The sequence below is a fragment of the Muntiacus reevesi genome, chromosome 8 (genome assembly GCF_963930625.1).
Source record: "Muntiacus reevesi chromosome 8, mMunRee1.1, whole genome shotgun sequence".
In the NCBI taxonomy this organism is placed as follows: Eukaryota; Metazoa; Chordata; class Mammalia; order Artiodactyla; family Cervidae; genus Muntiacus; species Muntiacus reevesi.
The window spans coordinates 18889043-18914381 of NC_089256.1; the positions used below are offsets into that span (position 1 = coordinate 18889043).

Consider the following 25339-nt stretch of genomic DNA (forward strand, 5'->3'; position numbering starts at 1 on the left):
GAACAAAGCTAGTGGAGGTGATGGAATTCCAGTTGAGCTATTTCAAATCCTAAAAGATGATGTTGTAAAAGTGCTGTACTCAATATGCCAGCAAATTTGGAGAACTCGGCAGTGGCCACAGGACTGGAAAAGGTCAGTTTTCATTCCAATCCCAAAGAAGGGTAATGCCAAAGAATGTTCAAACTACAGCACAATTGCACTCATCTCACACACTAATCGGAGAAGGCAATGGCACCCCACTCCAGTACTCTTGCCTGGAAAATCCCATGGACGGAGGAGCCTGGTGGGCTGCAGTCCATGGGGTCGCTAAGAGTCAGACACGACTTCACTTTCACTTTTCACTTTTCACTTTCACGCATTGGAGAAGGAAATGGCAACCCACTCCAGTGTTCTTGCCTGGAGAATCCCAGGGATGGGGGAGCCGGGTGGGCTGCCGTCTATGGGGTCGCACAGAGTCGGACACGACTGCAGCGACTTAGCAGCAGCACACGCTAGTAAAGTAATGCTCAAAGTTCTCCCAGCCAGGCTTCAGCAGCACGTGAACCGTGACTTCCAGATGTTCAACTTGGACTTAGAAAAGGCAGAGGAACCAGAGATCAAATTGCCAACATCCGCTGGATCATCGAAAAAGCAAGAGAATTCCGGAAAAACATCTACTTCTGCTTTACTGACTACGCAAAAGCCTTTGACTGTGTGGATCACAATAAACTGTGGAAAATTCTCAAAGTGATGGGCATACCGGACCACCTGACCTGCCTCTTGAGAAATCTGTATGCAGGTCAGGAAGCAACAGTGAGAACTGGACATGGAACAACAGACTGGTTCCAAATTGGGAAAGGAGTACATCAAGGCTGCATATTGTCACCCTGCTTATTTAACTTCTATGCAGAGTACATCATGAGAAACACTGGGCTGGATGAAGCACAAGCTGGAATCAAGATTGCTGGGAGAAATATCAATAACCTCAGATATGCAGATGACACCACCCTTATGGCAGAAAATGAGGAAGAACTAAAGAGTCTCCTGATGAAAGTGAAAGAGGAGAGTGAAAAAGTTGGCTTAAAACAACATTCAGAAAATAAGATGGTGGCATCTGGGCCCATCACTTCATGACAAATAGATGGGGACAGTGGAAACAGTAACAGACTATTTTGGGGAGCTCCAAAATCACTGCAGATGGTGACTGCAGCCATGAAATTAAAAGATGCTTGCTCCTTGGAAGAAAAGTTCTGATCAACCTAGACAGCATATTAAAAAGCAGAGACATTACTTTGCCAACAAAGGTCCATCTAGTCAAAGCTATGGTTTTTCCATTAGTCATGTATGGATGTGAGCGCTGGACTATAAAGAAAGCTGAGCACCAAACAATTGATGCTTTTGAACTGTGGTGTTGGAGAAGACTCTTGAGAATCCCTTGGACTGCAAGGAGATCCAACCAGTCAATCCTAAAGGAAATCAGTCCTGAATATTCATTGGAAGGACTGATGCTGAAGCTGAAACTCCAATACTTTGGCCACCTGATGCAAAGAGCTGACTCTTCTGAAAAGACCCTGATGCTGGGAAAGATTGAAGGTGCCCTTGTCCTTCAATTGGGGACGACAGAGGATGAGATGACTGGATGGCATCAATGACTCAATGGACATGAGTTTGAGTAAACTCTGAGAGTTGGTGATGGATAGGGAGGCCTGGCGTGCTGCAGTCCATGGGGTTGCAAAGAATCGGACACGACTGAGCAACTGATCTGAACTGAAGCTTCTTTCTATTGAAATACATGTTCCTATGCTAAAAGTATGTCCTGGAAAAGAAAGTTGAAAGATAAAAGAGCAATGAGAAGTCTCTGAAGTTACTCACTCCTCAGCATCTACTTGTATAAAACTTTTATAACTTCATCAGTAACTCACATGTAAGTTTTTAACTCCTTGCTTCAATTTCCAATTCTTTTATTAAGGTATAATCAAAGACACTTCAAAATGATACTACTGAACCCAAAGTGGCAAAAAGTAACTTGGCATGAATCACTAACTTGAATGAATTTTCAGTTTAAACATAATGCCTTTCAGTTCAGTTCAGTCGCTCAGTTATGTCTGACTCTTTGCAACCCCTTGGACTGTAGCACGCCAGGACTCCCTGTCCATCACCACCTCCCAGAGTTTACTCAAACTCATGCCCATTGAGTCGGTGATGCCATCCAACCATCTCCATCCTCTGTCATCCCCTTCTCCTCCTACCTTCAATCTTTTTCAGTATCAGGGTCTTTTCAAATGAGTCAGCTCTTCCCATCAGGTGGCCAAAGTAATGGAGTTTCAACTTCAGCATCAGTCCTTCCAATGAATATTTAGGACTTCAGCCCTAAACTATGAAGAACCAAAATTTCCAGTTACAAGACTTTATGCAGTGCACTCTCACATTAAAAGACAAATTATTTGTCCTAGAAAGATTTACAAGAAATATGGTGTTTTTATTATTTTGAAGCTTTGATTTTAAAAAAGACAAAGTCTAAAAACTGATTCAGCATAATAGTAGTTAATAAATGTTATCACAGTAGTAGTTGGAAGAGATATGACAGAGAAAGAACTAGTAGTAGTAACAGTAAGGTGATACAAAACACAGGAAGAAACCAAAAGGAAATTCAAGAGCTGCAGAGTACAATAACTGAAATTAAAAATTCATTAAGAGGACTCAAAAACTCACCTGAACTGGCAGTAGGAACCAGCAAACTTAAAGATATGAAATTAGAAATTTAAAATTTGAGGAAAGAAAGAAAAATAATTGAAGTGAACAGAGCATAAATGACTTGTACGACACCAACAAGAATGAAAAAGACAGAAAGAAAGGGCAGAGAGAATATCTGAACACTTAACGACCAAAAACTTCCTAAATTTGATCAAACACATCCAAGAAGCTCCATAACCTCCAAGCAGAAAGAACTCCAAGGAACCTACACCAAAACACATTATAATCAAAGGACATGACAAAGAATCTTGAAGGCAGCAAAAGATAAGTGATTCATCACATACAAGGGATCAGCAACTTGATCAGATCAGAAATATAATCAGATTTCTCATCACAAAGTATGGAGGCCAAAAGAAAGCAGGCATGTATTTAAAGTGTTTAAGGAAGAAATTAAGATATTCCCAGATAAACAAAAGTTGATGGAGTTCATCACCTCTAGGCTTGCCTGATAAGAAATGCTAGAGATTCCTGCTGGTTAAAATAAAATGATATTTGACAGTAACCTGAAGTCATATGAAGAAATAAAGATCTGAAGAAAAATAAATATACAGAAAACAGTAAAACCTAGTATTGCTAAAACTTTGGTTTGTAACTCCACATTTTATTTTCTACGTGATTTAAGACACTAATGTATTTTTTTAATTAGGCCTGTGGACATACAATGTATAAAAATGTAATTTGGGTACATAACAACTAAAAGGAATGAGGGTAGAGATACAGAAGAACAGAGCTTCTATGTACTGAAGTTAAACTGGTACAAATCCAAATCTCAGTGTAGTAACTTTAGAAAGTTAAATGCAATGCTAATGATAACCACAAGAAAATAGCCAAAAGAATACAAAAGTCAGTAAGATAGGGACTTAAATGTTTCATTACAAAACAAACAAACAAATCAACTAAATACAGGAAGTAATGACATACAGAAAACAAACAGGAAAAGAACAGAAGTCTCGCATCAGTCAGGCTTAAAAAAGCAGCTCTGAAGTATGCTACAACAGGGATGAACTCTGAGGACATTATGCTAAGTGGACCAAGCCAGTCACAATAAATGATTCCACTTATATGATATACCTAAATTAAGTAAATTCATAGTGAAAGCAGATTAGAGGTTATTTGTTGTTGTTCAGTCACCCAGTCATGTCTGATTCTTTCTGACCCCATGGACTGCAGCACATCAGTCCTCACTGTCCCTCACCATCTCCCAAAGTTTGCCCAAGTTCATGTCCATTGCATTGGTGATGCTATCCAGCCATCTCATCCTCTTGACGCCCCCTTCTAGAACCTGTCCTCAAACTTTCCCAGCATCAGGGACTTTTCCAATGAGTCAGCTGTTCGTATCAGATGACCAAAATACTGGAGCTTCAACTTCAGGATCAGTCCTTCCAACTAGTACTCAGGATTGATTCCCTTAAGATTGACTGGTTTGATCTCCCTGCTGTCCAAGGGAATCTCCAGAGTCTTGTCCAGCCCACGGTTCAAAGACATCAATCTTCAGGCGCTCTGCCTTCTTTATAGTCCAGCTCTCACAACTATACGTGGCCACTGGGAAGACCAAAGCTTTGACTATATGGACCTTTGTCAGCAGACTAATGACTCTGCTTTTCAGCACACTGTCTAGGTTTGTCATAGTTTTCCTGCCAAGAAGTAAATGTCTTCTGATTTCATGGCTGCAGTCACCATCCACAGTGATTTTAGAGCCCAAGAAGAGGAAATCTGTCACTACTTCCACCTTTTCCCCCTCTTATTTGCCATGAAGTAATGGGGCCAGATACCATGATCTTAGTTTTTTTAATATTTAGTTTTAAGCTGGCTCTTTCACTCTCCTCCTTCACCCTTATCAAAAGACTCTTTAGTTCCTCTTCACTTTCTGCCATTAGAGTGTTATCATCCACATATCTGAGGTTGTTGGTGTTTCTCCTGTCTATCTTGATTTCAGCTTGTAACTCAATCAGCCTGGCATTTCTCACCAAGTGCTCTGCATATAGGTTAAACAAACAGGGTTAACTGGAGACAGCCCTGTCATCCTCCTTTCTCAATTTTGAACCAATCAGTTGTTTCATTCAGGGTTCTAACTATTGCTTCTTGACGGCATACAGCTTTCTCAGGAGACAGGTAAGACAGTTTGGTATTCAAATCTCTTTAAAAGCTTTCCACAGTTTATTATGATCCACATAGTCAAAGGCTTTGGTAGAGTCAATGAAACAGAAGTAGATGTTTTCCTGAAATTCCCTAGCCTTCTCTATGACCCAGCCAATGTTGGCAATTTGATCTCTGTTTCCTCTTCCTTTTCTAAACCCAGCTTGGACCTCTGGAAGTTCATGGTTCACATCATGCTGATGCCTAGTATGCAATATTTTCAGCATGAACTTACTAGCATGGGAGATGAGTGCAACTGCCTCGTGGTTAACACATTCTTTACTACCCTTCTTGAGAACTGGGATGAGGATTGACCTTTTCCAGTCCTGCGGCCACTGCTGGGTTATCCAGATTTGCTGACATATTGAATGCAACCCCTTGATGGCATCATCCTTTAAGGTTTTGAGTAGTTCTACTGGAATTCCATCACACCCATTAGCTTTATTAACAGCAGTGCTTCCTAAGGCCTATTGACTTCATTCTCCAGAATGCCTGGCTCTGGGTGACTGACCACACCATTGTAGTCATCTGGTTCATTAAGGTCTTTTTTGTACGGCTTTTCCATGTATTCTTACCATCTCTTCTTGATCTTTTCAGTGTCTACTAGGTCTCTATGGTTTCTGTCCTTTACTATGCCCATATTTGGGCAAAACGTTCCCTTGATATCTCTAATTTTCCTGATGAGATCTCTAGTCTTTCCCCTTCTGTTGTTTTCTTCTAGCTTTATACACTGTTCACTGAAGGCCTTCTTGTCTCGCCATGCTGTTCTTTGGAACTCTGCATTTAGTTGGATATACCCTTCCTTTTCTGCCTTGCTTTTCGCTTCTCTTCTTTAACTATTTGTAAGGCCGCCTCAGATAACCACTTCACCTTCTTGCTTTTCTTTTTCTTTGAGATGGTTTTATTCACTGCCTCCTTTAAAATATTAAAGACCTTTGTCCATAGTTCTTCAGCCACAAGTTTACTAGATCCAATCCCCTGAATCTATGTTACCTCCACTGCATATTCATAGGGGATTTAAGTCGTACCTGACTGGCCTAGTGGTTTTCCCAGCTTTCTTTAGGTTAAGACTGAATTTCGCTATGAGAACCTGATGACTGGAACCACAGTCAGCTCCAGGTCTTGTTTTTGCTGACTGTATACAACTTCTCCATTGGCTACAAAGAATGTCATCAATTTGATTTTGGCATTGACTATTTGGTGATGTCCATGTGTAAAGTTATCTGTTATGTTGTTGAAAAAGGGTATTTGCTGTGACAAATTCTCTTGGCAGAATTCAGTTAACCTTTGCCCTGCTTCATTTTGTACTCCAAAGGCCAAACTTGCCTGTTACTCCAGGTATCTCTTGACTTCTTACTTTTGCATTCCAAATACTCAGTGATGAATAGAACATTTTTTTGTTGTTGTTGTTTTTTGGTGTTACTTCTAGGAGGTCTTTTAGGTCTTCCCAGAACTGATCAACTTCAGCTTCTTTGGCATCAGTGGTAGGGGCACAGACTTGAGTTACTGTGATGCTGAACGGCTTGCCTTGGAAACAAACTAAGATCATTCTGTCATTTTTGAGGTTGCACCCAAGTACTGCACTTTGGAATCTTTTGTTGATTATGAGGGCTACTCCATTTCTTCTACGGAATTCTTGTCCACAATAGTAGAAATAATGGTCATCTGAATTAAATTCGCCAATTCCTGTCCATTTTAGTCCACTGATTCCTAAGATGTTGATGTTTATTCTTACCATCTCCTGCTTGACCAGGTCCAATTTATCTTGATTCATGGACCTAACCTTCCAGGTTCCTATGCAATACTGTTCTTTGTAGCATCAGATGTTACTTTCATCATCATTCTTAAAAAAGAAGTTCTAAAGTATGCTACAAGATAGCTGAACTCTGAGGATATTATGCTGAGCAGAGCAACCCAATCACAATAAACGACTCCACTTATATGATGTACCTAAAATAAGTAAATTCATAGTGAAAGTAGACTAAAGGTTATACTAGTGGCCAGAAGAAGGGAGGGAACAGGAAATTACTGTTCCACAGGTACAAGTTTCATTCTGGAGTGATGAAAGAATTTTGGAAATAGACAGTGGTGATAGTTGCCCAACACTGTGAATATTCTTTTTTTTTTTTACATTTTCATGACCCTTATTTTTTATTTCACTTCTCCATTGCAGTCATCAGCCTGAGTGGATATGATGGAGGCAAACAAGACTCTGGTGATAGAATTTGTTCTCACAGGACGTACAGATCCCCCAGGGCTGCAGGTCCCCCTGTTCCTAGTGTTCCTGGTCATCTACCTCACCACCATGATGGGCAACCCTGGACTGATTTCTGTCATCTGGAAGGGCCCTCATCTTCACACCCCCGTGTACTCATTCCTGGGCAGCTTGGCCTTTGTAGATGCTTGTTCTTCATCTCCTGTGACCCCTAATAAGCTTGTCAACACCTCAGACAAGAGTCAAACGATGTCTCTCTTTGAGTGCATGGCCCAATACTATTTTTTTGGTTCCAGCGCCACCACAGAATGTTTCCTCCTGGTGGTGATGGCCTATGACTGCTATGCAGCCATATGCAGCCTTTTTTTTTTTTCACTTATTTTTATTAGTTAGAGACTAATTACTTTACAATATTGTAGTGGTTTTTGCCATACATTGACATGAATCAGCCATGGATTTACATGTGTTCCCCATCCTGAACCCCGCCTCCCACCTCCCTCCCATCCCATCCCTTTGGGTCTTCCCAGTGCACTGCAAATATTCTTAATGCCACTGAACTGCAAACTTAAAATAGTCAAAATAACAAATTTTTGTTATTACTTGTCTTATTTTTTTTTAATGTAGTAATAATACCAAAAACAACTTTGCTGCTACTGCTAAGTCACTTCAGTCATGTCCAACTCTGTGTGACCCCATCCCTGGGATTCTCCAGGCAAGAACACTGGAGTGGGTTGCCATTTCCTTCTCCAATGCATAAAAGTGAAAAGGGAAAGTGAAGTCGCTCAGTCATGTCTGACTCTTCACGACCCCATGGACTGCAGCCTACCAGGCTCCTCCGTCCACGGGATTTTCCAGGCAAGAGTACTGGAGTGGGATGCCATTGCCTTCTCCATGGGTAAATTTGTATCTGAACTCACAGCTCAATAAAGCCATTTTAAAAAAATCTATCAAAGCTGCTTTTTAACTAAAAACAATCTAGGTATAAAGAAGCTTCTCATCCTCCCTCTTCTAACACATGCTCAAAAAAATCTTGAAGAGATATAGAGACAATTTTGAAAATAGTGGAAAAGAGAAAACAATAACCAGTGTCTATCTGAATATTTCTCATAAGGAACACAAAGATCGTACAATCTCCTGATGCCAAAAGACGGGATTTAAATTCTGTCACATGACAAAAACAGAAAACACATGGGCTAATAACCCGGGTAGACTCCTGGCTAGGTGGGCCACAAGTATTACTAACTCAGTGCCACCAAGTGTGCCACTAGGTTCTATCCTGTTTAACCGTGTATCAACAACTCAGATACCTAAACAACACGCTTATCCAAGATGACACCAATGCAAAGCCAGAAAGGTTAGCCACTCTGCCTCATAATTCAAACAAGCTTATCAGGCTAATAAACCAATAGGTAGAGACAATATACCACCACCTTCACATTTACAAAAGTATACATACATATACTTTATTAGAGATAAATGTAAAAACCAAAACTCAAAAACCAACTACTAAAGCACCAGATGCTAAGGCTCTATACTGCTGAAAAGGTAAACATCTTAAACTGCATTATGAGAAACACAACTTCTAAGCCAACGGAGTAAGGACCCCAGAGTACTATCTGATCCAACCACACCCTAACCACTCCACATGCAGTTACAGCATCATTAGGTCTGACCCAAGGTGTGCCATACTGCGGTGCCATACCATGGATATGAGGTCTTAAAATGACTGGTGGAATAAGTTAGGAATGTTTGGCCTAGAGAAGAAAATTATGAAGGAGCAGTGCATGACCATTAACTGGACTTCAATAAAAGTTTCTAAATATTAATAAAGGATATGACAGGTACCTTCAAATATTTTAAGGCTGTTACACGAAACACAACATTCTGCTGAGATTAAGGAAAGAACTAGTAACAACAGACAAAAGCGTAGTTTCCAATCATCAAAACTTTCTAGTAGAGAACACTGGTGATTTTTATACGGGTTGGGAAACTGGTCCCCTCAGTGCAGGGCTCTTAATGCCTGTGGTACTAAGGTTTCTGACAATGAACAGGTAACCTCAGTTAACAAAAATACTGTGAAATGGTTATCTCCCACACTGAGCTTTAAGTTTCAGAACATGGACCCAAAGAACAGAGCACAATCAGGCTCCAATGTAGACCAACACTTAAATATTCCTCATTTGACAAAAACTAGTACAACTGCAAATCCTGTTTTTCTCCCATACTTAGAATACTTGGGGAATGAAACAGTTGGTTCTAAATGCCATTAAATATTTGCATCCAAGAGCTAATTCTAATCCATTTTTAGTAAAGCAATATAAATTCCACACACACAAATCCATTTAGCTCTACAGACCAACAGGGATCATACACAAAATAATCAACTTGAGAGAAAAAAAACAAATCTTTTGTTATTAGCATAGTATGAATTCTTAATTATGTTACTAAGTCATTTTTAATGATTTTTTAAAAAAATAAAATAAAAACCTGCTCATTGTTTTTTAAGAGTCAAGTAATAAGAAAGGGTTTAATGTAACTGGTACATCTCCCCAATACCACTGCCCAGGAGTAATCTCTGTTAACTCTGTACACTGCCAGTCATTTCTATGCCCATGTTACAAGTTTTGTTTTGTTTAAATTACAAATAGAATCCCATAACTACAATACATTCACTCAATAAATCTTGGACCTCTTTCTATTTCACCACACATACTGATCTGCCCCAAGTGATGCTAAGTGGTAAAGAACCTGCCTGCCAATGCACAAGATTTAAGGGATGCAGGTTTGATCTCTGGGTCAGGAAGATTCCCTGGAGAAGGAAATGGCAACCCACTCCAGTATTCTTGCCTGGAGAATCCCATGGACAGAGGTACGGTCCATAGGGTCGAAAAGAGTAGGACATGACTAATGTGACTTACACACACACACACAGAGAGATAACCCCAGCAATAAGAGAGTGAGTATTCAGCTTCTAGGTGACTTTGGGTTTAAAACTACACAACCTGAATAAAGATTAATTGGGGGACTTACTTCAAGCATTTATAGTCATGGGACCATAGACAGTACAATTTCCCAAGTGAGAAGATACAGAAATGAGAGCTGTAACTAAGAAACCAGATGAGCAAGCCAAGGTAATTATTTCCAGAGCACAATTCGTTTCAAATAAACTGCTATGAGCCAAAGCACACTACAGCTGTACCTAATTCTAATCAAATCCAGTCCTTTTTATGAACATATCTTCATTACATATAAATAGAGGAGGGATAAAATCACCATTTACTTTAAAAGATTTTAAAAAATTAAAAATCAAACAAGATGTAAAAAGAAACTAAAAGAGAATACAAACAGTTAATAAACAAACCTAATTTTATTGCAAATGTGTAACACAACTGCACGAAAGTATGTATGGAAGAAAAGAACTTGCCTAAGGAACTTTGGAAAACAGATTTAGACTGTGTACAGTAAACCTACGAAAAATGCTGTACTGTAGTTTAAAAATGTATTTCTCAGACATCAGAGTGAAAAGCTACCTTTGCCTCTCCCCTTCAATCTACAACCAGTAGAGAGTTACACAATGAAACAAAAGGTGATTCTGCCCAACACACCAACAAGCTATGAGAAAAATCAAAGCAGTTCAATGAGCTCAAGAATAAAATTAATGAACAGAAGGAACACTTTATCAAAGAGACTAAAACTCTAAACAGGAAACAAATAGAAATTCTGGAGCTGAAGAACAACTCAATAAACAAGATGAAGAATGAATTCTAAAACACTGGAAATAGAGCAGACCATATGGAAGAGAGAATTAGCCAACTTGAAGACAGAAACCTAGAAATGATACAAGTAGAAGAGGAAAGAGAAATAAGGTACTTTAAAAAAAAAAAAAAGGGAAATTCTGTAAGAGCTATCAGAATCTTTCAGTAAGGGCAACATTAGGATAATAGGTATCCCACGAGAAGAGAGGGAGAAGGGAACAGAGTTTATTTGAAGAAATAATAGCTGAGAACTTCCCAAGCCTGGAGAAGGAACCAGATATATGTAAGTCCATGAAACTAAGAGAACACCTAATTACCTCAATGCAAAAAGACGTTCTCCAAGACACTTTATATTAAAATTGCGAAAAGCCAGGTATTTTAAAGGCAGCCAGGAATAAAAGGCTGCTGCTGCTGCTAAGTCGCTTCAGTCGTGTCTGATTCTGTGCGACCCCACAGACGGCAGCCCACCAGGCTCCCCAGTCCCTGGGATTCTCCATGCACGAACACTGGAGTGGGTTGCCATTTCCTTCTCCAATGCATGAAAGTGAAGAGTGAAAGTGAAGTCTCTCAGTCGTGTCCGACTCTCCACGACCCCATGGACTGGAGCCCACCAGGCTCCTCCGTCCGTGGAATTTTCCAGGCAGGAGTCCTGGAGTGGGGTGCCACCGCCTTCTCCAAACAGGTATGTGCTAGCTCTGTCTACTGAGAGGACCTAGAAACAGGAACATCCCCACAGTACTGAGCACAGCTGGCACCCGGATCTTGGTTTCTAGATACCAATCTCCAATAAAATGAATCTGCCTTCTTTGAAAAAATGGTCTGATTCCATGGCTGTGGCAAACAGGTAAAACATGAGATGTACCTAGAACACACTGTGGTATCAGAAAGTGAATCAGTACTCACAAAATCATGGATGCATTGCAGAAAGGACACAGCAGGCAAATTTGTAACTGTTCTCAATAACCAAAGCTGGAATGATTTGAGCAACAAAGCACTACGTTTTAACGCATATGGTAAAAACAAATATCCACAGATCCATGTAAATAAATAACTGGGCAATTAGTAAATGGAGGGAAAAGATCAATTCTTCCTTAACACAGAACTGCAATTAACAGATATAGAAAGAATGAGGGTACAGGAGTTCAGATATACCACTTTGGCATGTGGGTTTTTTTGAGCTAAAGTCAAAAGAGATCTGGTATGCTCAAGGGAAACTACTGCCCGCCCCTTGACAACCTACTACAGAACCTGAACTAGGGATTTTACCCAGAAAAAGAGTTACAACCAGAGATTAAGTTGCCCTATCAATACAGCAAATCAAATATCTAATTACCAAACATGATCCTCTTGTCCTTGGAAGCCCCAGTCCCCTAACCCCATTCCTTAGCTCAGAATGGCATTTTACCTTCCTGTCTTTGAACCTCTCATATATACGCAGGCTCTGACTCTCATCAATGTGGGGTTCCTGTATATACAAATTAAAATTTGATTTTCTCCTGTTAATCTGTCTCATGCCATTCTAATTCTTAGACCAGCCAGAAAAACCTAGAAGGTTAAAGTTTTCTTCCTCTCTGACAAAAGAAACAGAAAAAATCATCATTAAGTAATCACCACAGTATTAACTGCTGCCAGTAAAAGCCTCCAACAGAGGCAAAAAGTGGCCTGTGAAAAGTATGAAGAGATTCAGGATGCTTGCAGTTTCAAAGTACCTCCTCACACGAGGAAGGTATTAATTACAATTGAATTATTACATTACGAAGAAAAAATACACATTATTAAACATCCAACTGCCGTTTTTTAAAGCCTTCAGCTAACAACAATTATTTTACCAGTAATAACAGAATTTTTAAAAAGACTGCAGTCCTCTTTTGTTAAAGGAATCACTTTCCTTGAAATCTAGAGTAGCCAGTACTTCAACCATACAAACAAGTGGTAGATTCCTTCTCCTCCTTCTTCCTAGGCCAATGGCATTCATTTCACACAGTAGTTAATTGATGAACTTAATTTTATAGGCTATGGCAAACCAATCACTTATGAAATCAAAGACATGACTGCAGCCTTCTTCACACTCTGTACTTACCCGACAAATGACTACAGGTACAGCAGGGAGCTGTAAAAGCCCTTTCTGCAATTTGTGGTCAGATACAATAGCATCAAAAGCTACCAACTTTGAATCTTAAGATTTGAGTTGAATGAGAATTACTTTGCTACCACAAAATCATCTTTACTTCATTAATCTCTTGTAACAGATGGGAAAATTAAAGTATTCGAAAACGGAACTATTTTTTTCCTACAGAAATACCAGTAAAAGAGTCCTCAAAAATGACAATGCCACACAACTATATACATTTAACGAAACAATAAACACAGTGAGCATATGATTAGAATGGTCCCTTGCATTATAACAGAAAATACACGTTTCCTGTCCCAAACATGAGTGGATGAGCTGGTGGTAATGTCCACACTTAACAAAAGAGAATAAAAAGGTACCTGACAAGCAAATGAAAGTCACCTATCCAAACCTAAATAAGGATCTGAAAGAAATAGCTGACTTCTGAGAGGAAGCTACTTGAAATTGTGTAAATGGATAAAAAGGAAAAGGACATCACAGACAAGAGGCCTGGCATTTTCTGAAACAATAACTCACAACACTTCAATCTTAATTTCAAAGAACACTAATACTGCTTTCAAAGAGTAGACTTTCTGAAAGCTAATGAAATAATTAATTTAATCTAGATGATTAGTAAAAATTTTTAATAAGTAAATATTTTTAATCCTGATTTTAACATTTTGCCTACTAATAGAAACAAATCATGAAATACTCAAACCCCAAGCCAACAGAGTCAAAAACAACATAATTTGAAGAAACTACGAGAAAAGCATTAAGATAATAAAAGCTGCTGTACTTTGCTAGGCATCCCACTCATCTCCCAGAAAAATATGTGAAGCCTTGAAATTTGAAGAAAGATCAATGCCAAAAGTAACGTCCTCAAGTCTATTTACCAACCAAGGTAAAGGGAATTTGTATTTCTCGAGCAGCTTTTTCATACCAGGGACTTACACACCTGCCCTACTGGATCCCAACAAGCCCGAGGTAGAGTCATCACTATTTCACGAGTGAGGATATCGAGGCTGGGAGGAGTTACCTTCCTTGCCTTTGGCTAGAACGATGTTTCTCAATCTCAGAAACACTGACATCTGGGGCCAGGTAATTATCTGTTCCGGTAGGGACTGGGACTGTCTTGTAAATCACAGGATGTGTACCAGAATCACTGGCCTCTATCCACTGCACGGCAAAAGCATCCTCCCACAGCTGTAACCAATAAAAACCTCTCTAAATGCTGCGAAATGTCCCATGGAGGGCAAAACTGCCCCCAGCTGAGCACTACTGAGTTAGAGTGAAGAAGCCAGTACTTTCATTCAATGGACAAGAGCTATATGCCAGACCCTGTTCAAAATGAATGAGGGACAGCTGAAGATCTTTGTTGTCCTTAAGAGCTTGCTTGAACCCCGGTCTTCTAGCCCAAGTGATGTTCAATTTTAAAACAAACTTCTTTCCACATACAATGTGACCTTCAACACCATCCCTCTGGCTGGCCCCCACATCAGCCAACTCCTCCAGCCAGTCAGCAGCACCTCCACTCACCCACTTGCACTGGTTCTACAGCTGTAGTCACTTCTGACTTAACCCTCCCCAGCATTCCCTAGTATTGGGATACTGTCCAAGTTCTGCTTCTTTAAATGTCTCTCTCATCCATCCCTACCCCCCATTTACATCACTCTAATGTGATGGCCAATTCCCCTCCTTTCTACTACCAGTAGAAATCGGAAGAAACTCACCTCTTGATCCTTCAAAGGAATTAAGGGTACACATCTAGATACCATAACAGAATACCAACCTCTAGGGTCAGGACTGGCAGACATTAAGAGTGGTCAGCAAACACCACATCCTCTTTTTTTTGGAGTGGGAAAGGAAACGGAAATTTAACATCCCATCACATTAAACAGCAGTTCTGATAAGCATTAAGAAAAGGATACTGACATATTAGTTGACCTGCCATTAAAAAGCGGCTCGAATGCTATTCCTGGCACTTGTGCCATGAATCACTTTTGTCTGTTCCAAGCGAATATAGAACTGACACTCAAGAGGGAAGTGAAATAAGAGTCCCAAAGAAAGCCTGAATCAACTAGCATTTCTGCCCCTCCCAATGCATAAACGCAGAGGTAGGTGCAGCAAACATTCCACTAGGGAAACTCTAAAACAGACAATCAAACAAATCTAGTGAAATAACTACATATATTCAATAAAGACACATATAACACATTCATAACATGATATACAGCACCAAAATGTTAATTTATTTATACTGCAAATGAAAGGCTCTGAGGTGACATAAAAATCCACAATCTGTTTTAAAGTTGATCTCTATTCTATGCAGAGAATAGAACTTCATTATATTAATGGTTCTTAAGAAATGCTTTATTTGCTGTGACTTTAAGACATCACAATCAAGATAACTTTAAATTCAGTACCTGAAATTCACAACCTAATCACAAGTTTTAATTTATACTTCACAGTTAAAAAACAAAACAAAACAATGATCAACAAAAGTATTATGGGTAACATCCTAAATATTTCTGCCTCATTATTCTGAGTTTTCCTGTAAAGGGTTGAACATTAAACACCAGTACAGGTAGTAAATATATTCAGTGTCAGGGTCCTACTGCTAATCCAACTTTATCAGATTATTTGTTTTATGCAAGTAAATAAACAAATGAAAATACTTTCTACAAGGATCCATTGAAATGTCTCAAGAGTTTTCTGAATTGTGCTAAATTGCTATTATTTCCTCATGGGGGATACAAGTTTAGGTCTGTGTCATCATGAAATGATCAAAAGCCAAGCCAAAAGACCTCCCTTAAGAAATTACCATTAACAGGAATATTAAAGACATAATCTTATTCATACACTCTCTAATACCAGATGCAGAAAGTTGAATTAGATGCCCAGTTAGGAACCATCTTAAAGTGATGCTTCTGACCCCTGCTGTTACTGTCTTTCTCTTTCCTTAACCTACTATGTATAGCCTTGTAACATTTCATTCCATTTCTCCCTAAATGTATCCAATAAGCTTAGCCTAAACTAACCTAATTGAACACAATTTGAGTAATTGCCTTGTACAGTCAACTCGCCTTATCCACAGGTTCTGTATGGCAGATTCAACCAACTGTAGATCCAAAAAAAAAAAAAATCCAGAAAGCTTCACAAAGCAAAACTTGAATTTGTTGCATGCTAGCAACTATTTGCATTGTTTCTACAGGTATTTACAGAGCATTTAGACTGCATTAGGTATTTTAAGCAGTCTAGAGATAACCTAAAGTGTAAGGGAGCATGTACACAGGCCATATGTAAATTATGACACCATTCTGGATCATGGACTTCAGCATCCTCAGATTTTGATATCTGTTGGGTTCCTGGAACCAATCCCCAGATACTGAGAAAAGACTAGTTCTAAGATGTATACCTTTGCGAATATTAACTTAAAACCTTAAAGTTGGAAGACATATTAACCAATGCATATAAATACCAGCCATATAAATTCAAGAGGAAATTGCACTGAAGGCCTTTTTTTTTTTTCAAGAAATCTTTTCCTGCAGGAAACAAAGGCATTAACCAAGCGTTCCCCCAACAAGTTTTTACTTTACTGTCTTTTACCAACGCTTGTCCACATGAAAACTGTAAAAATAATCTTGTCGCAACTGATGCCTGAAATTACTATAAAGAAAATCTGTCTTTTAACAAAGGTAGGAAGAGCTTTTGAACGTATAAAGAGATCTTTAAGATGTTACATGTAACAACAGTATAATTTAAAATTATCCCAGCTAATTTTACCATCAAGCTAAGGTGTTCTTAAAGCTTCCCTTGTAGCTCAGTTGGTAAAGAATCTGCCTACAATGCAAGAGACCTGGGTTTGATTCCTGGGTTGGGAAGATCCCCTCGAGAAGGAAATGGCAACCCACTCCAGTATTCTTGCCTGGAGAATCCCATGGACAGAGAAGCCTGGCAGGCTATAGTCCATGCAAGGGGTCGCAAAGAGTCAGACATGACTTAGCGACTAAACCACCACCAAGGTATTCCTTCCTGCTTTAAAACAAAATTTAAACTTGATTATGAAATTTAAACAGATTATGGTTAACCAAGATCACAAAAGAAAATCAGCCTTGAGGTTCAAGGGGAATATTCCCTAGACTATTTTGATTGATTTTGCTTCAGTTAACAGAGCTGAATTCTGTTGACATTAAATGAATAATAAAAACATTAAGACAAATCATGTCTTTAGGGTTGAACTGTCAGAAGCCTACATTTTACCAATATTTTCTGTAGTATCCTAACTCTGGGTTAAATTACTACAGTTTATAAAATGCCACCACATAATCTCTTTTAGTTTCAACTCTTTTCTAGAAATACTATTTAAAATTATTTTATTAACAAAATGGCAAACATAATAAATTATTTTCCACAGCTAAAGATATAAAATATTTTTACAAACTGGTTTTCTATTTCCTGTTAAAGAAATTCAATTAACATGGCTTCTCATCCCTTTTTCCTTACAGTTCCTCCAACTCCTAACACAATCTTTTCTTAACACATTTCCAATGATTAACAATTTGAACTTGAATAAGAAACTATTTTTAAAAGTGCAAAGAAACATACTATCATTTTCAAATGCTATCCAAAAAGCTCGAATGAATTTATTCTAGATGGACTAGCCCATCTAACCTTAAATTAAGCGTGTCCTAAAATCTTGAAGGTTATTAATCTCTATATTTAAGGTTATGTTAAATAGTTTCATGTGTATTAAATTTATAGTGGCTTTTTCTATGGAAAAGATCAGATTTGTTCCAAAGAAAAAAATCCATTATTGAGAAGGATTTGCAAAATTATCCAGCTAGAAATAGCTTTTCTAATAAATCATCCTTTTAAACATCCAAATGATAAATTTTTTAAAAATAAAAAAAAAGAGCCATTTATTTGTGCATCTTCAATTTCTACGTGCTATCTGCTTTGATCTAGGATGTGGATAAAATCCTAACCCACGAATGGAAGTGTAGGACCAGTCCCTGAAATTCCAGGAAACTAACACTTCAGATACTTCCAGTGACTGACTGGAGTATTCATCCTGGAGGCTAAGACTAAAAACCGGTCAAGGTTTGCCGATAAAGTGGGAGAAAGGTCCAGAAGAATCAAAACTGAAGTACGGAAAGAAATGAGCACCGTGGCTGAAAGGAGTCAAAGAGATGAAGGTGGAGACATGGCACACGCCCTAGGACCTCCAGGCCCCTGCCCCCGGGAACACTGGCAATTCCATCCTGCGTGCACCTGGAGGTAGGTGCAACTTACCTACACACCAATTAGAGGAGCCTGCTTCTGGGGAACAGCAGCAAGCAATCACCCAGACACGCGGCAGGCTGTGTGTCAGCCACCCTCCTGGGCACTTTACATACCAGGCTTCATTCTCTCCTTACACTCACCTTCCAAAAAGAGGCATTTTTAGCCCATTTACAGATGGAAAAACTTAGCAGCTAAGAAAGCTTTAGAAACTGAGTAACTCATGAGACTTTTAGGAGAGGAAAAAAATTACCTGTCAGGATTCAAATCTAAGCCTGTCTCTTTTTACACAGTCCCCTGGTTTGTTGGCAGAGCTCCAATTTTTCTCTATGGGCTTAGGGCCTTAACACTAAAGAAAGTTCTGCCCTTAACTCTACCCATTCCGTAATTAATAATAACAACTTCATACAGAGCATTCTGGCCACTACTGTACCCCCTTTCAATATTCAATATTATAACAACATTACTATGTAAACACTAGGCAAGGCTACTTACAATTAACATTTATTGAGCACTACTGTATGCCACATACTTTTTCTAAACACTAACAACCTAAATGCTACTCACATGGTGTGTGTGTGTGTGTATGCTCAGTTGCTCAGTCATGTTTGACTCTTTGAGACCCCATGAACTGTAGCCTTACAGGCTCCTCTGTCCATGGGATTTTCCAGGAAAGAATACGGGAGTGGGTTGCCATTTCCAACTCCACGGCATCTACCCTACCAGGGATCGAACTGATGTCTCCTGCATCTTCTGCACTGGCAGGTAGATTCTCTATCACTGCATCACCTAGGTAAACTCTATCAATATCTTTATTTCACAGATAAAGAAACCAAAACAAAACCAGTTTTATTAATGTACACAAGGCCACATGATGGTAAGTGGAGATCCAGCATTCAAATCAAGTTGTCTGGTTCCACAGTGCACATCTTCAAGGCTAGCCTTTCTCTCTCCCAAGAGAATTTATACAGGGTTTCTCATTTAACTCTCCTAAATATGTAAGCTAAATATTATCAATCCCATTTATAGATGTTTCCACAGGGGCTCAGCAAGATGAATTTACTTAAAAGTCACACAACTTTTAGTAGTTAAGGTACAATTCCAATCCATTTGTTTCACACCCATAAGATGCTAATGTATCTTATCTGAACGAGAACACTGTCTATAAAAAGGAAAGCGATCTATGTATTTCAAAATGGCCAATCGGTTTTGAAAACTTCTAGGCTATATACAAGTTCTTAAAAATGTTTAAGAAAATGGAAAAAACAGTACTATGGGAATGAAAAACTGACAAAAATGGCCTCAATTATTATGAGGCAGAAACCCCCATCAGTTTTTAAGAATTGAATAATCTTTTACTATGAGGCCAAATCATTATTTAACCATAAAGTACCAAGACTCAGTCAGCCACAAGTGTACACCATGCTTCCAAGGCACAACCACTCCCTCCCACCTCATCCCATCTCACAACCACTCCCTCCCACCCCAACAGACAATGAGAATCAGCTTTATGAATCATACTCCTTTTCATGAGCACAAGAAACAGAAAAGCAACATGTAACAATCCACTGACTTTAGACTAAACTCTTAAATCTGGTAACATTCTAAAAGCAGAAGATCAAGCTTCACATGTTATTTAAGATGCAACTACCAACAAACAGGTATATGAATGCATTTAATATTCTTTGTCTCTTGTAAGGAAAAGATCTGCCTTCCTTAAAACTATTAATACAGACAAGGAAGAAAAAAATTCAGGAAAATGATTTTCCATACTACCAGCAAAAATTACTGCTTTCTTCTGCAGTTATTTACATTAGCATTTCAGAAAATGTCTTCCACTAATTATACATCCAGAGTAAAATTAAGCAAGACAATCATGCCTTTTGTCATATTTCCCTCACATCCCAGGGGTCTCAGACAACAAAACAGATTATCACATATAAGAAATGTCTATTTTAAAATAACTAGTCCTACTTAGTACAATCAACCTTATGTTTTCAACAATGGAAAAACAAATTAGAAAGCAGCCAGAAAGCCCAACTGCAGCTCCTCTGTACCAGGTGCAGATTTAAAAAACCAAAGATACATGAGGACAAAATGTGATCTGTAAACATCTTTCATAGCATCTTGCAGCCCCACTTTAAAAAAAAGGGGGAGGGGGGAATGATCACACACAAGTCAGTCCAAAGAATAGTGTGGTTCTTTCAAGAGGGAAAAAACAACATTTATTCAGGGTTGTTCAACGATTAAAAAAAAAAAAAAAACACTGCTGTGTATGAAAGAATTAAATACTTTATAATGCCAAAGGAATCGAGTAACATGTGAATGATAATCCGGTGTATTTGCAGCGTCCAGTGGACGGACAGGTTCCGCTGTCAACCTCCTAAGGCATGTTTTGAAATGAGCAGGAACTTTTAAGAAAGGAAATCACTTCATAATATTTAGCTAAAGTCAGAGTTGATTTTTGTTAACTGAAAAACACTGAATTTTTTCCCCCAAAACTGAACTTAATTAAAAAAATTGTTTTCTTTCTTATAAATGAATCCAGTTAAATAAAGGCAAATACAGAGGGATGCAGTGCAGAGCCTTCCCTTCCCATCTCCACCTCCCCTGGAGTGATTCCTCTCTGAGAGCTATGGAAACAGCAGAGATGCCATCTGAAATGAAAACTTCCCTTCCAAACCCCAAGCTAAAGAAAGCAGGTTCCTCGGGAAAGCATTATCAAGCTCAGTCACCAACAGAATCTTAATTCCCAAAACGCCCTATGTTACGAAAATACAAGCTAGATACCTCAGGAAAGCAATTCGTTGGACACTTCACAATTGAAGGAAAAAAATAAAATCAGAACCAAAAACGTGGAGAAAGACAACTTAAAAGCCAACCACCACACCCTCAACTCCGCGCTGCAACCCGCCTGCCGGGGGGCCTTTACCTTCATCTTCCATCGAAACTGCACTTGGGTTGATGGCTACAAAGTCTTTAGTGTCAGCCGCGGCCACACTGGGAAGAAGGAGAGGAGGAGAACAAGAGAAGCCCCCGGAATCCCAGGCCGTCACCCCCGCTCCCGGCCACGCGGCCCGCGGCTGCGCCCACCACCCCTAGCAGCAGCATCTGCAAGAGAAACCGGAGAAGCAGCGCTGACGGGGGCGGGGAGGGACCGCCGCCCACCGCCCCAGGAGCTCCAGGCCCCGCGCCCGCGCCCTGGCCGCCCGCATCCCCCAACTCACGCCGGCCGGGCAGCGCCCCGGAGACGCCCCCAGCCGGGAACTCTGGACGCCCCCCCGGAACTAGAAGTTTCTGGAAACTGGGGGACAGTGGGTAATCCGGGAGCCCCCCCCGCAAAGCCCCAGCCCCCTCTCTGGGCTGCGGGGGACTCACCCGCAAGCTCGCGGGAGCGGCTTGCCGAGCGGCGGCGCCGTACGGGCGCCTCTCCCGGCGTGAGGGCGGTGACCGGGAGGGCGGGCGGGGCGGGAAGGGGAGCAGGTGAGGAGACCAGTCTCGAGCCGGCCCGGGCTCGATGCGGCCGTGCTGGCCTGCTCCCGCCTCCGCCTCCTGGGCTCCGCCCTCCCCGCCGCCCGCCGCCCCGGCGCGCCCCGCACCCCGGGTCCGCCCCACACTCCCGGGCGCCCGCGGACCGAGCTTTGTCGCCACCACTTCCGCCGTGAGGGGCGCGGGCGCAGGCGCACTAGCACGCCCGGGCGGGGACGGCGGAAGTGAGCGGAGGCCCGGTTGCCGGTTCGTAGGGGACTGCGGCTAGGGGCGCCCGCTCCGATCCCGTCTCCCCTGCTGTCGCCCCTATCCTACCCCAGAGACGTGCTCGGCCTTTCCACGCACCTGCCGGGCTCAAGTGTGGAAGAGCCACCCGCTCCCCCGCGCCTGCCACTCCTCAGGAGACAGCCGCGGGGTCGGTCCGAGCGGGCAGGCGCAGCCATGTTCGCGGCCCGCGAGATGTTTGAGCGCCCGGACTATGAGGCGGGGAGCCCCTCCCGCCGGGCGGCCGTCACAATCTGGGCGGGCGACGCGGGGACCCGCAGCCTTGTTTGCGGGCCTGTCACGGCTGCTCTGCGCTGACCGTGGGGCAGATCCCCGCAGGGCCACGTTTCAAAGTTCCATCCCGATGGGTTCAGCCTCAGCGCACTCGGGCAGAGGGAGCCGAGATCATCGGTTCCAGTGTGCAACCGGAAAGGCTAGAACAGCTGAAAGCCTCGCGCTCCCAGATGGAAGCTGAGGAACCGGCGTTACCTTCAGCCTCTTTTGGCACTTGAAATTTCCCCTTGCTCAGCACCTAACCTAGACCCCCATCAAGTTAGTTTTGATGGACGGTTGTGTCTAATCTGACATAGCAGAGGTTGAACCTAAATCCTCTCGCACCCAAATCCACTAGAGGGCAGGTCTGTACCTGATGAGTTCCAGCGCATCCTGCAAAGAACTCAGGATATGGCAAAAGATACATCTTTGCTTATATGCTTAGAGGTGTTTTTCTTCATCTACTCTTAGGCCTGTTGAAAATTTTGCCCCTTACCCCTCAGGTCCTGTAACATAGCCTAATGTGCTCTCTTACCACACGTTCAGCATCAAAATAAACAAAGGGACAGAGTTTCCTATTCTGTCTGGCCCCAGGATAAGTGCAACTAGTCTAGGATCAAAAATTCTGGGCAGCTTTATAGATTGAAGAAACATCACGGTTTGATTCCATGAGGTCACTTTAAAATTTCTTAAGTGAAACCCTAAAATCACACTGTATATATAGCCATCTTTGGCTTTTATGCTTAGTGATTTTTGTTTGTTTAGGGCTGATACATGTAAGATTATGATTGGTACAACAATGAAAGTTCTATCTCTTGCTCAATGTTTTACTCAATTTGGAATGATTGTTACTGTGAACCTTGACAGCACAGCATCACATTAAAAAAAATAGCTAAAGTAGGTAATGCACAGGTATAGACATTATTTGTTATTAACATATGATCTTACAAAATAGAGGGTAATTCTCCATTAAATTGCTTTGATTTAATGGAGAAAATTTTTTCTAAGCCAAGTTTTCACAGTTATCTGTTGTAAACTGCAATACTCCTGCACTGACACTGAATTCCTACTTAATACCTCCCTCATAGATTTATCACTCCATGGTTTATATCTAAAGTAACTTACAATGGAATTTTACTCTGGTTGTCTCAATTGTGAAAGCCATTATCCGTATTGCCAAGACAAAAAAACCTGATTAATACCAACATTGTCCACTATGCCAAAGCCTTTGACTGTGGGGATCACAACACACTGTGGAAAATTCTGAAAGAGATGGGCATACCAGACCACCTGACCTGCCTCTTGAGAAACCTGTGGTCAGGAAACAACAGTTAGAACTAGACATGGAACAACAGACTGGTTCCAAATAGGAAAAGGAGTACGTCAAGGTTATATATTGTCACCCTGCTTATTTAACTTATATGCAGAGTACATCATGAGAAATGCTGGGCTAGAGGAATCACAAGCTGGAATCAAGATTTCCTGGAGAAATATCAATACCTCAGTTATGCAGATGACACCACCTTTATGGCAGAAAGTGAAGAAGAACTAAAGAGCCTGTTGATGAAAGTGAAAAAATTAGCCTAAAGCTCAACATTCAGAAAACTAAGATCATGGCATCTGGTCCCATCACTTCATGGCAAATAGATGGGGAAACAGTGGAAACAGTGGCTGACTATATTCTTCTGGGCTCCAAAATCACTGCAGATGGTGATTGCAGCATGAATTTAAAAGACGCTTACTCCTTGGAGGGAAAGTTATGACCAACCTAGACAGCGTGTTAAAAAGCAGAGACATTACTTTGTCAACACAGGTCTGTCTAGTCAAGGCTATGGTTTTTCCAGTGGTCATGTATGGATGTGAGAGTTGGACTATCAAGAAACCTGAATGCAGAAGAATTGATGCTTTTGAACTGTGGTGTTGGAGAAGACTCTTGAGAGTCCCTTGGACTGCAAAGAGATCCAACCAGCCCATCCTAAAGGAGATCAGTCCTGGGTGTTCATTGGTAGGACTGATTTGAAGCTGAAACTCCAATATTTTGGCCACCTGATGAGAAGAGCTGACTCATTTGAAAAGACCCTGATGCTGGGAAAGATTGAGGGCAGGAGGAGAAGGGGACAACAGAGGATGAGGTGGTTGGATGGCATCACTGACTCAATGGACATGGGTTTGGGTGGACTCCAGTAGTTGGTGATGGACAGGGAGCCTGGCGTGCTGCAGTCCATGGGGTCACAAAGAGTTGGACACGACTGAGTGACTGAACTGAGCTGAACTGAACTGTCCAGAAAAATTGTTACATGCTTCATTCTTAACCCACTGGCAGTTATCTCACAAATTCCAGGGCATGGCAGTAGCAAAAACCTGTAAAGGGTAGCTTTCAGCCACTTAGCTGATTCTTAAGCTTCATCAACGTATCTCTACAGTCAGTCAGTCAGTCAATTCAGTCACTCAGTCGTGTCCAACTCTTTGCGACCCCATTAACCACAGCACACCAGGCCTCCCTGTCCCATCACCAACTCCCAGAGTTTACCCAGATTCATGTCCATTGAGTTGGTGATGCCATCTAACCATCTCAACCTCTGTCATCCCCTTCTCCTCCTGCCTTCAATCTTTCCCAACATCAGGGTCTTTTCCAAATGAGTCAGATGGCCAAAATATTGGAGCTTCAGCTTCAACATCAGTCCTTCCGATCCTCTGTTCTATGCCTATACACCACCTCCACCAAGCTGGCCATTATTACTAACACCATCTTTAACTTCCTGTGTTAGTGAAAGTATCGTTTGTTAACAATATCCAAGTAGGAGCAATGGGGAATGCTTTGACCACAAGCTTCAGCAATCTCCCTTTTCCCAGCATCTCCTCTGATAAGTTAACCTGAATGAAACTTTGATGTAGCAGTCCCCACCTCCTCATCTCTGGCGGAAGGGGGTTAAAATGTAGGAACACGGCATTACCTACATTTATGTGTGTATATACACAGAACAAGCATTTATATTATGAGACTTTATATATAGATCTAGACATAATAACCACCCTTTATCCCCTCAAAGATCATTGTGACAGTCTGATAAAGATGAAGATAGG

The 25339-nt window shown here is 41.0% G+C and overlaps 1 protein-coding gene across 3 annotated transcripts in view; it reads right to left on the reverse strand.

Moving 5' to 3' along the window:
• Positions 1 to 25339, reverse strand: part of ATP2C1 (ATPase secretory pathway Ca2+ transporting 1) — a 152524-nt gene that overhangs the window by 104205 nt on the left and 22980 nt on the right. The window contains exons 1-2 of one of the 3 annotated variants that reach the window (XM_065942786.1): positions 21608 to 21736; positions 21162 to 21340 (exon numbers count right to left, since the gene is read on the reverse strand). The exons of 1 other annotated variant lie outside the window; for it this stretch is intronic. In XM_065942786.1, coding sequence (XP_065798858.1) covers positions 21162 to 21167 — 6 coding nt within the window. In that variant the 5' untranslated portion in view covers positions 21168 to 21340; positions 21608 to 21736. Of the gene's footprint in view, positions 1 to 21161; positions 21341 to 21607; positions 21737 to 25339 lie in introns of those variants that run through there. One more of the 3 variants, XM_065942787.1, reaches the window with a different exon arrangement.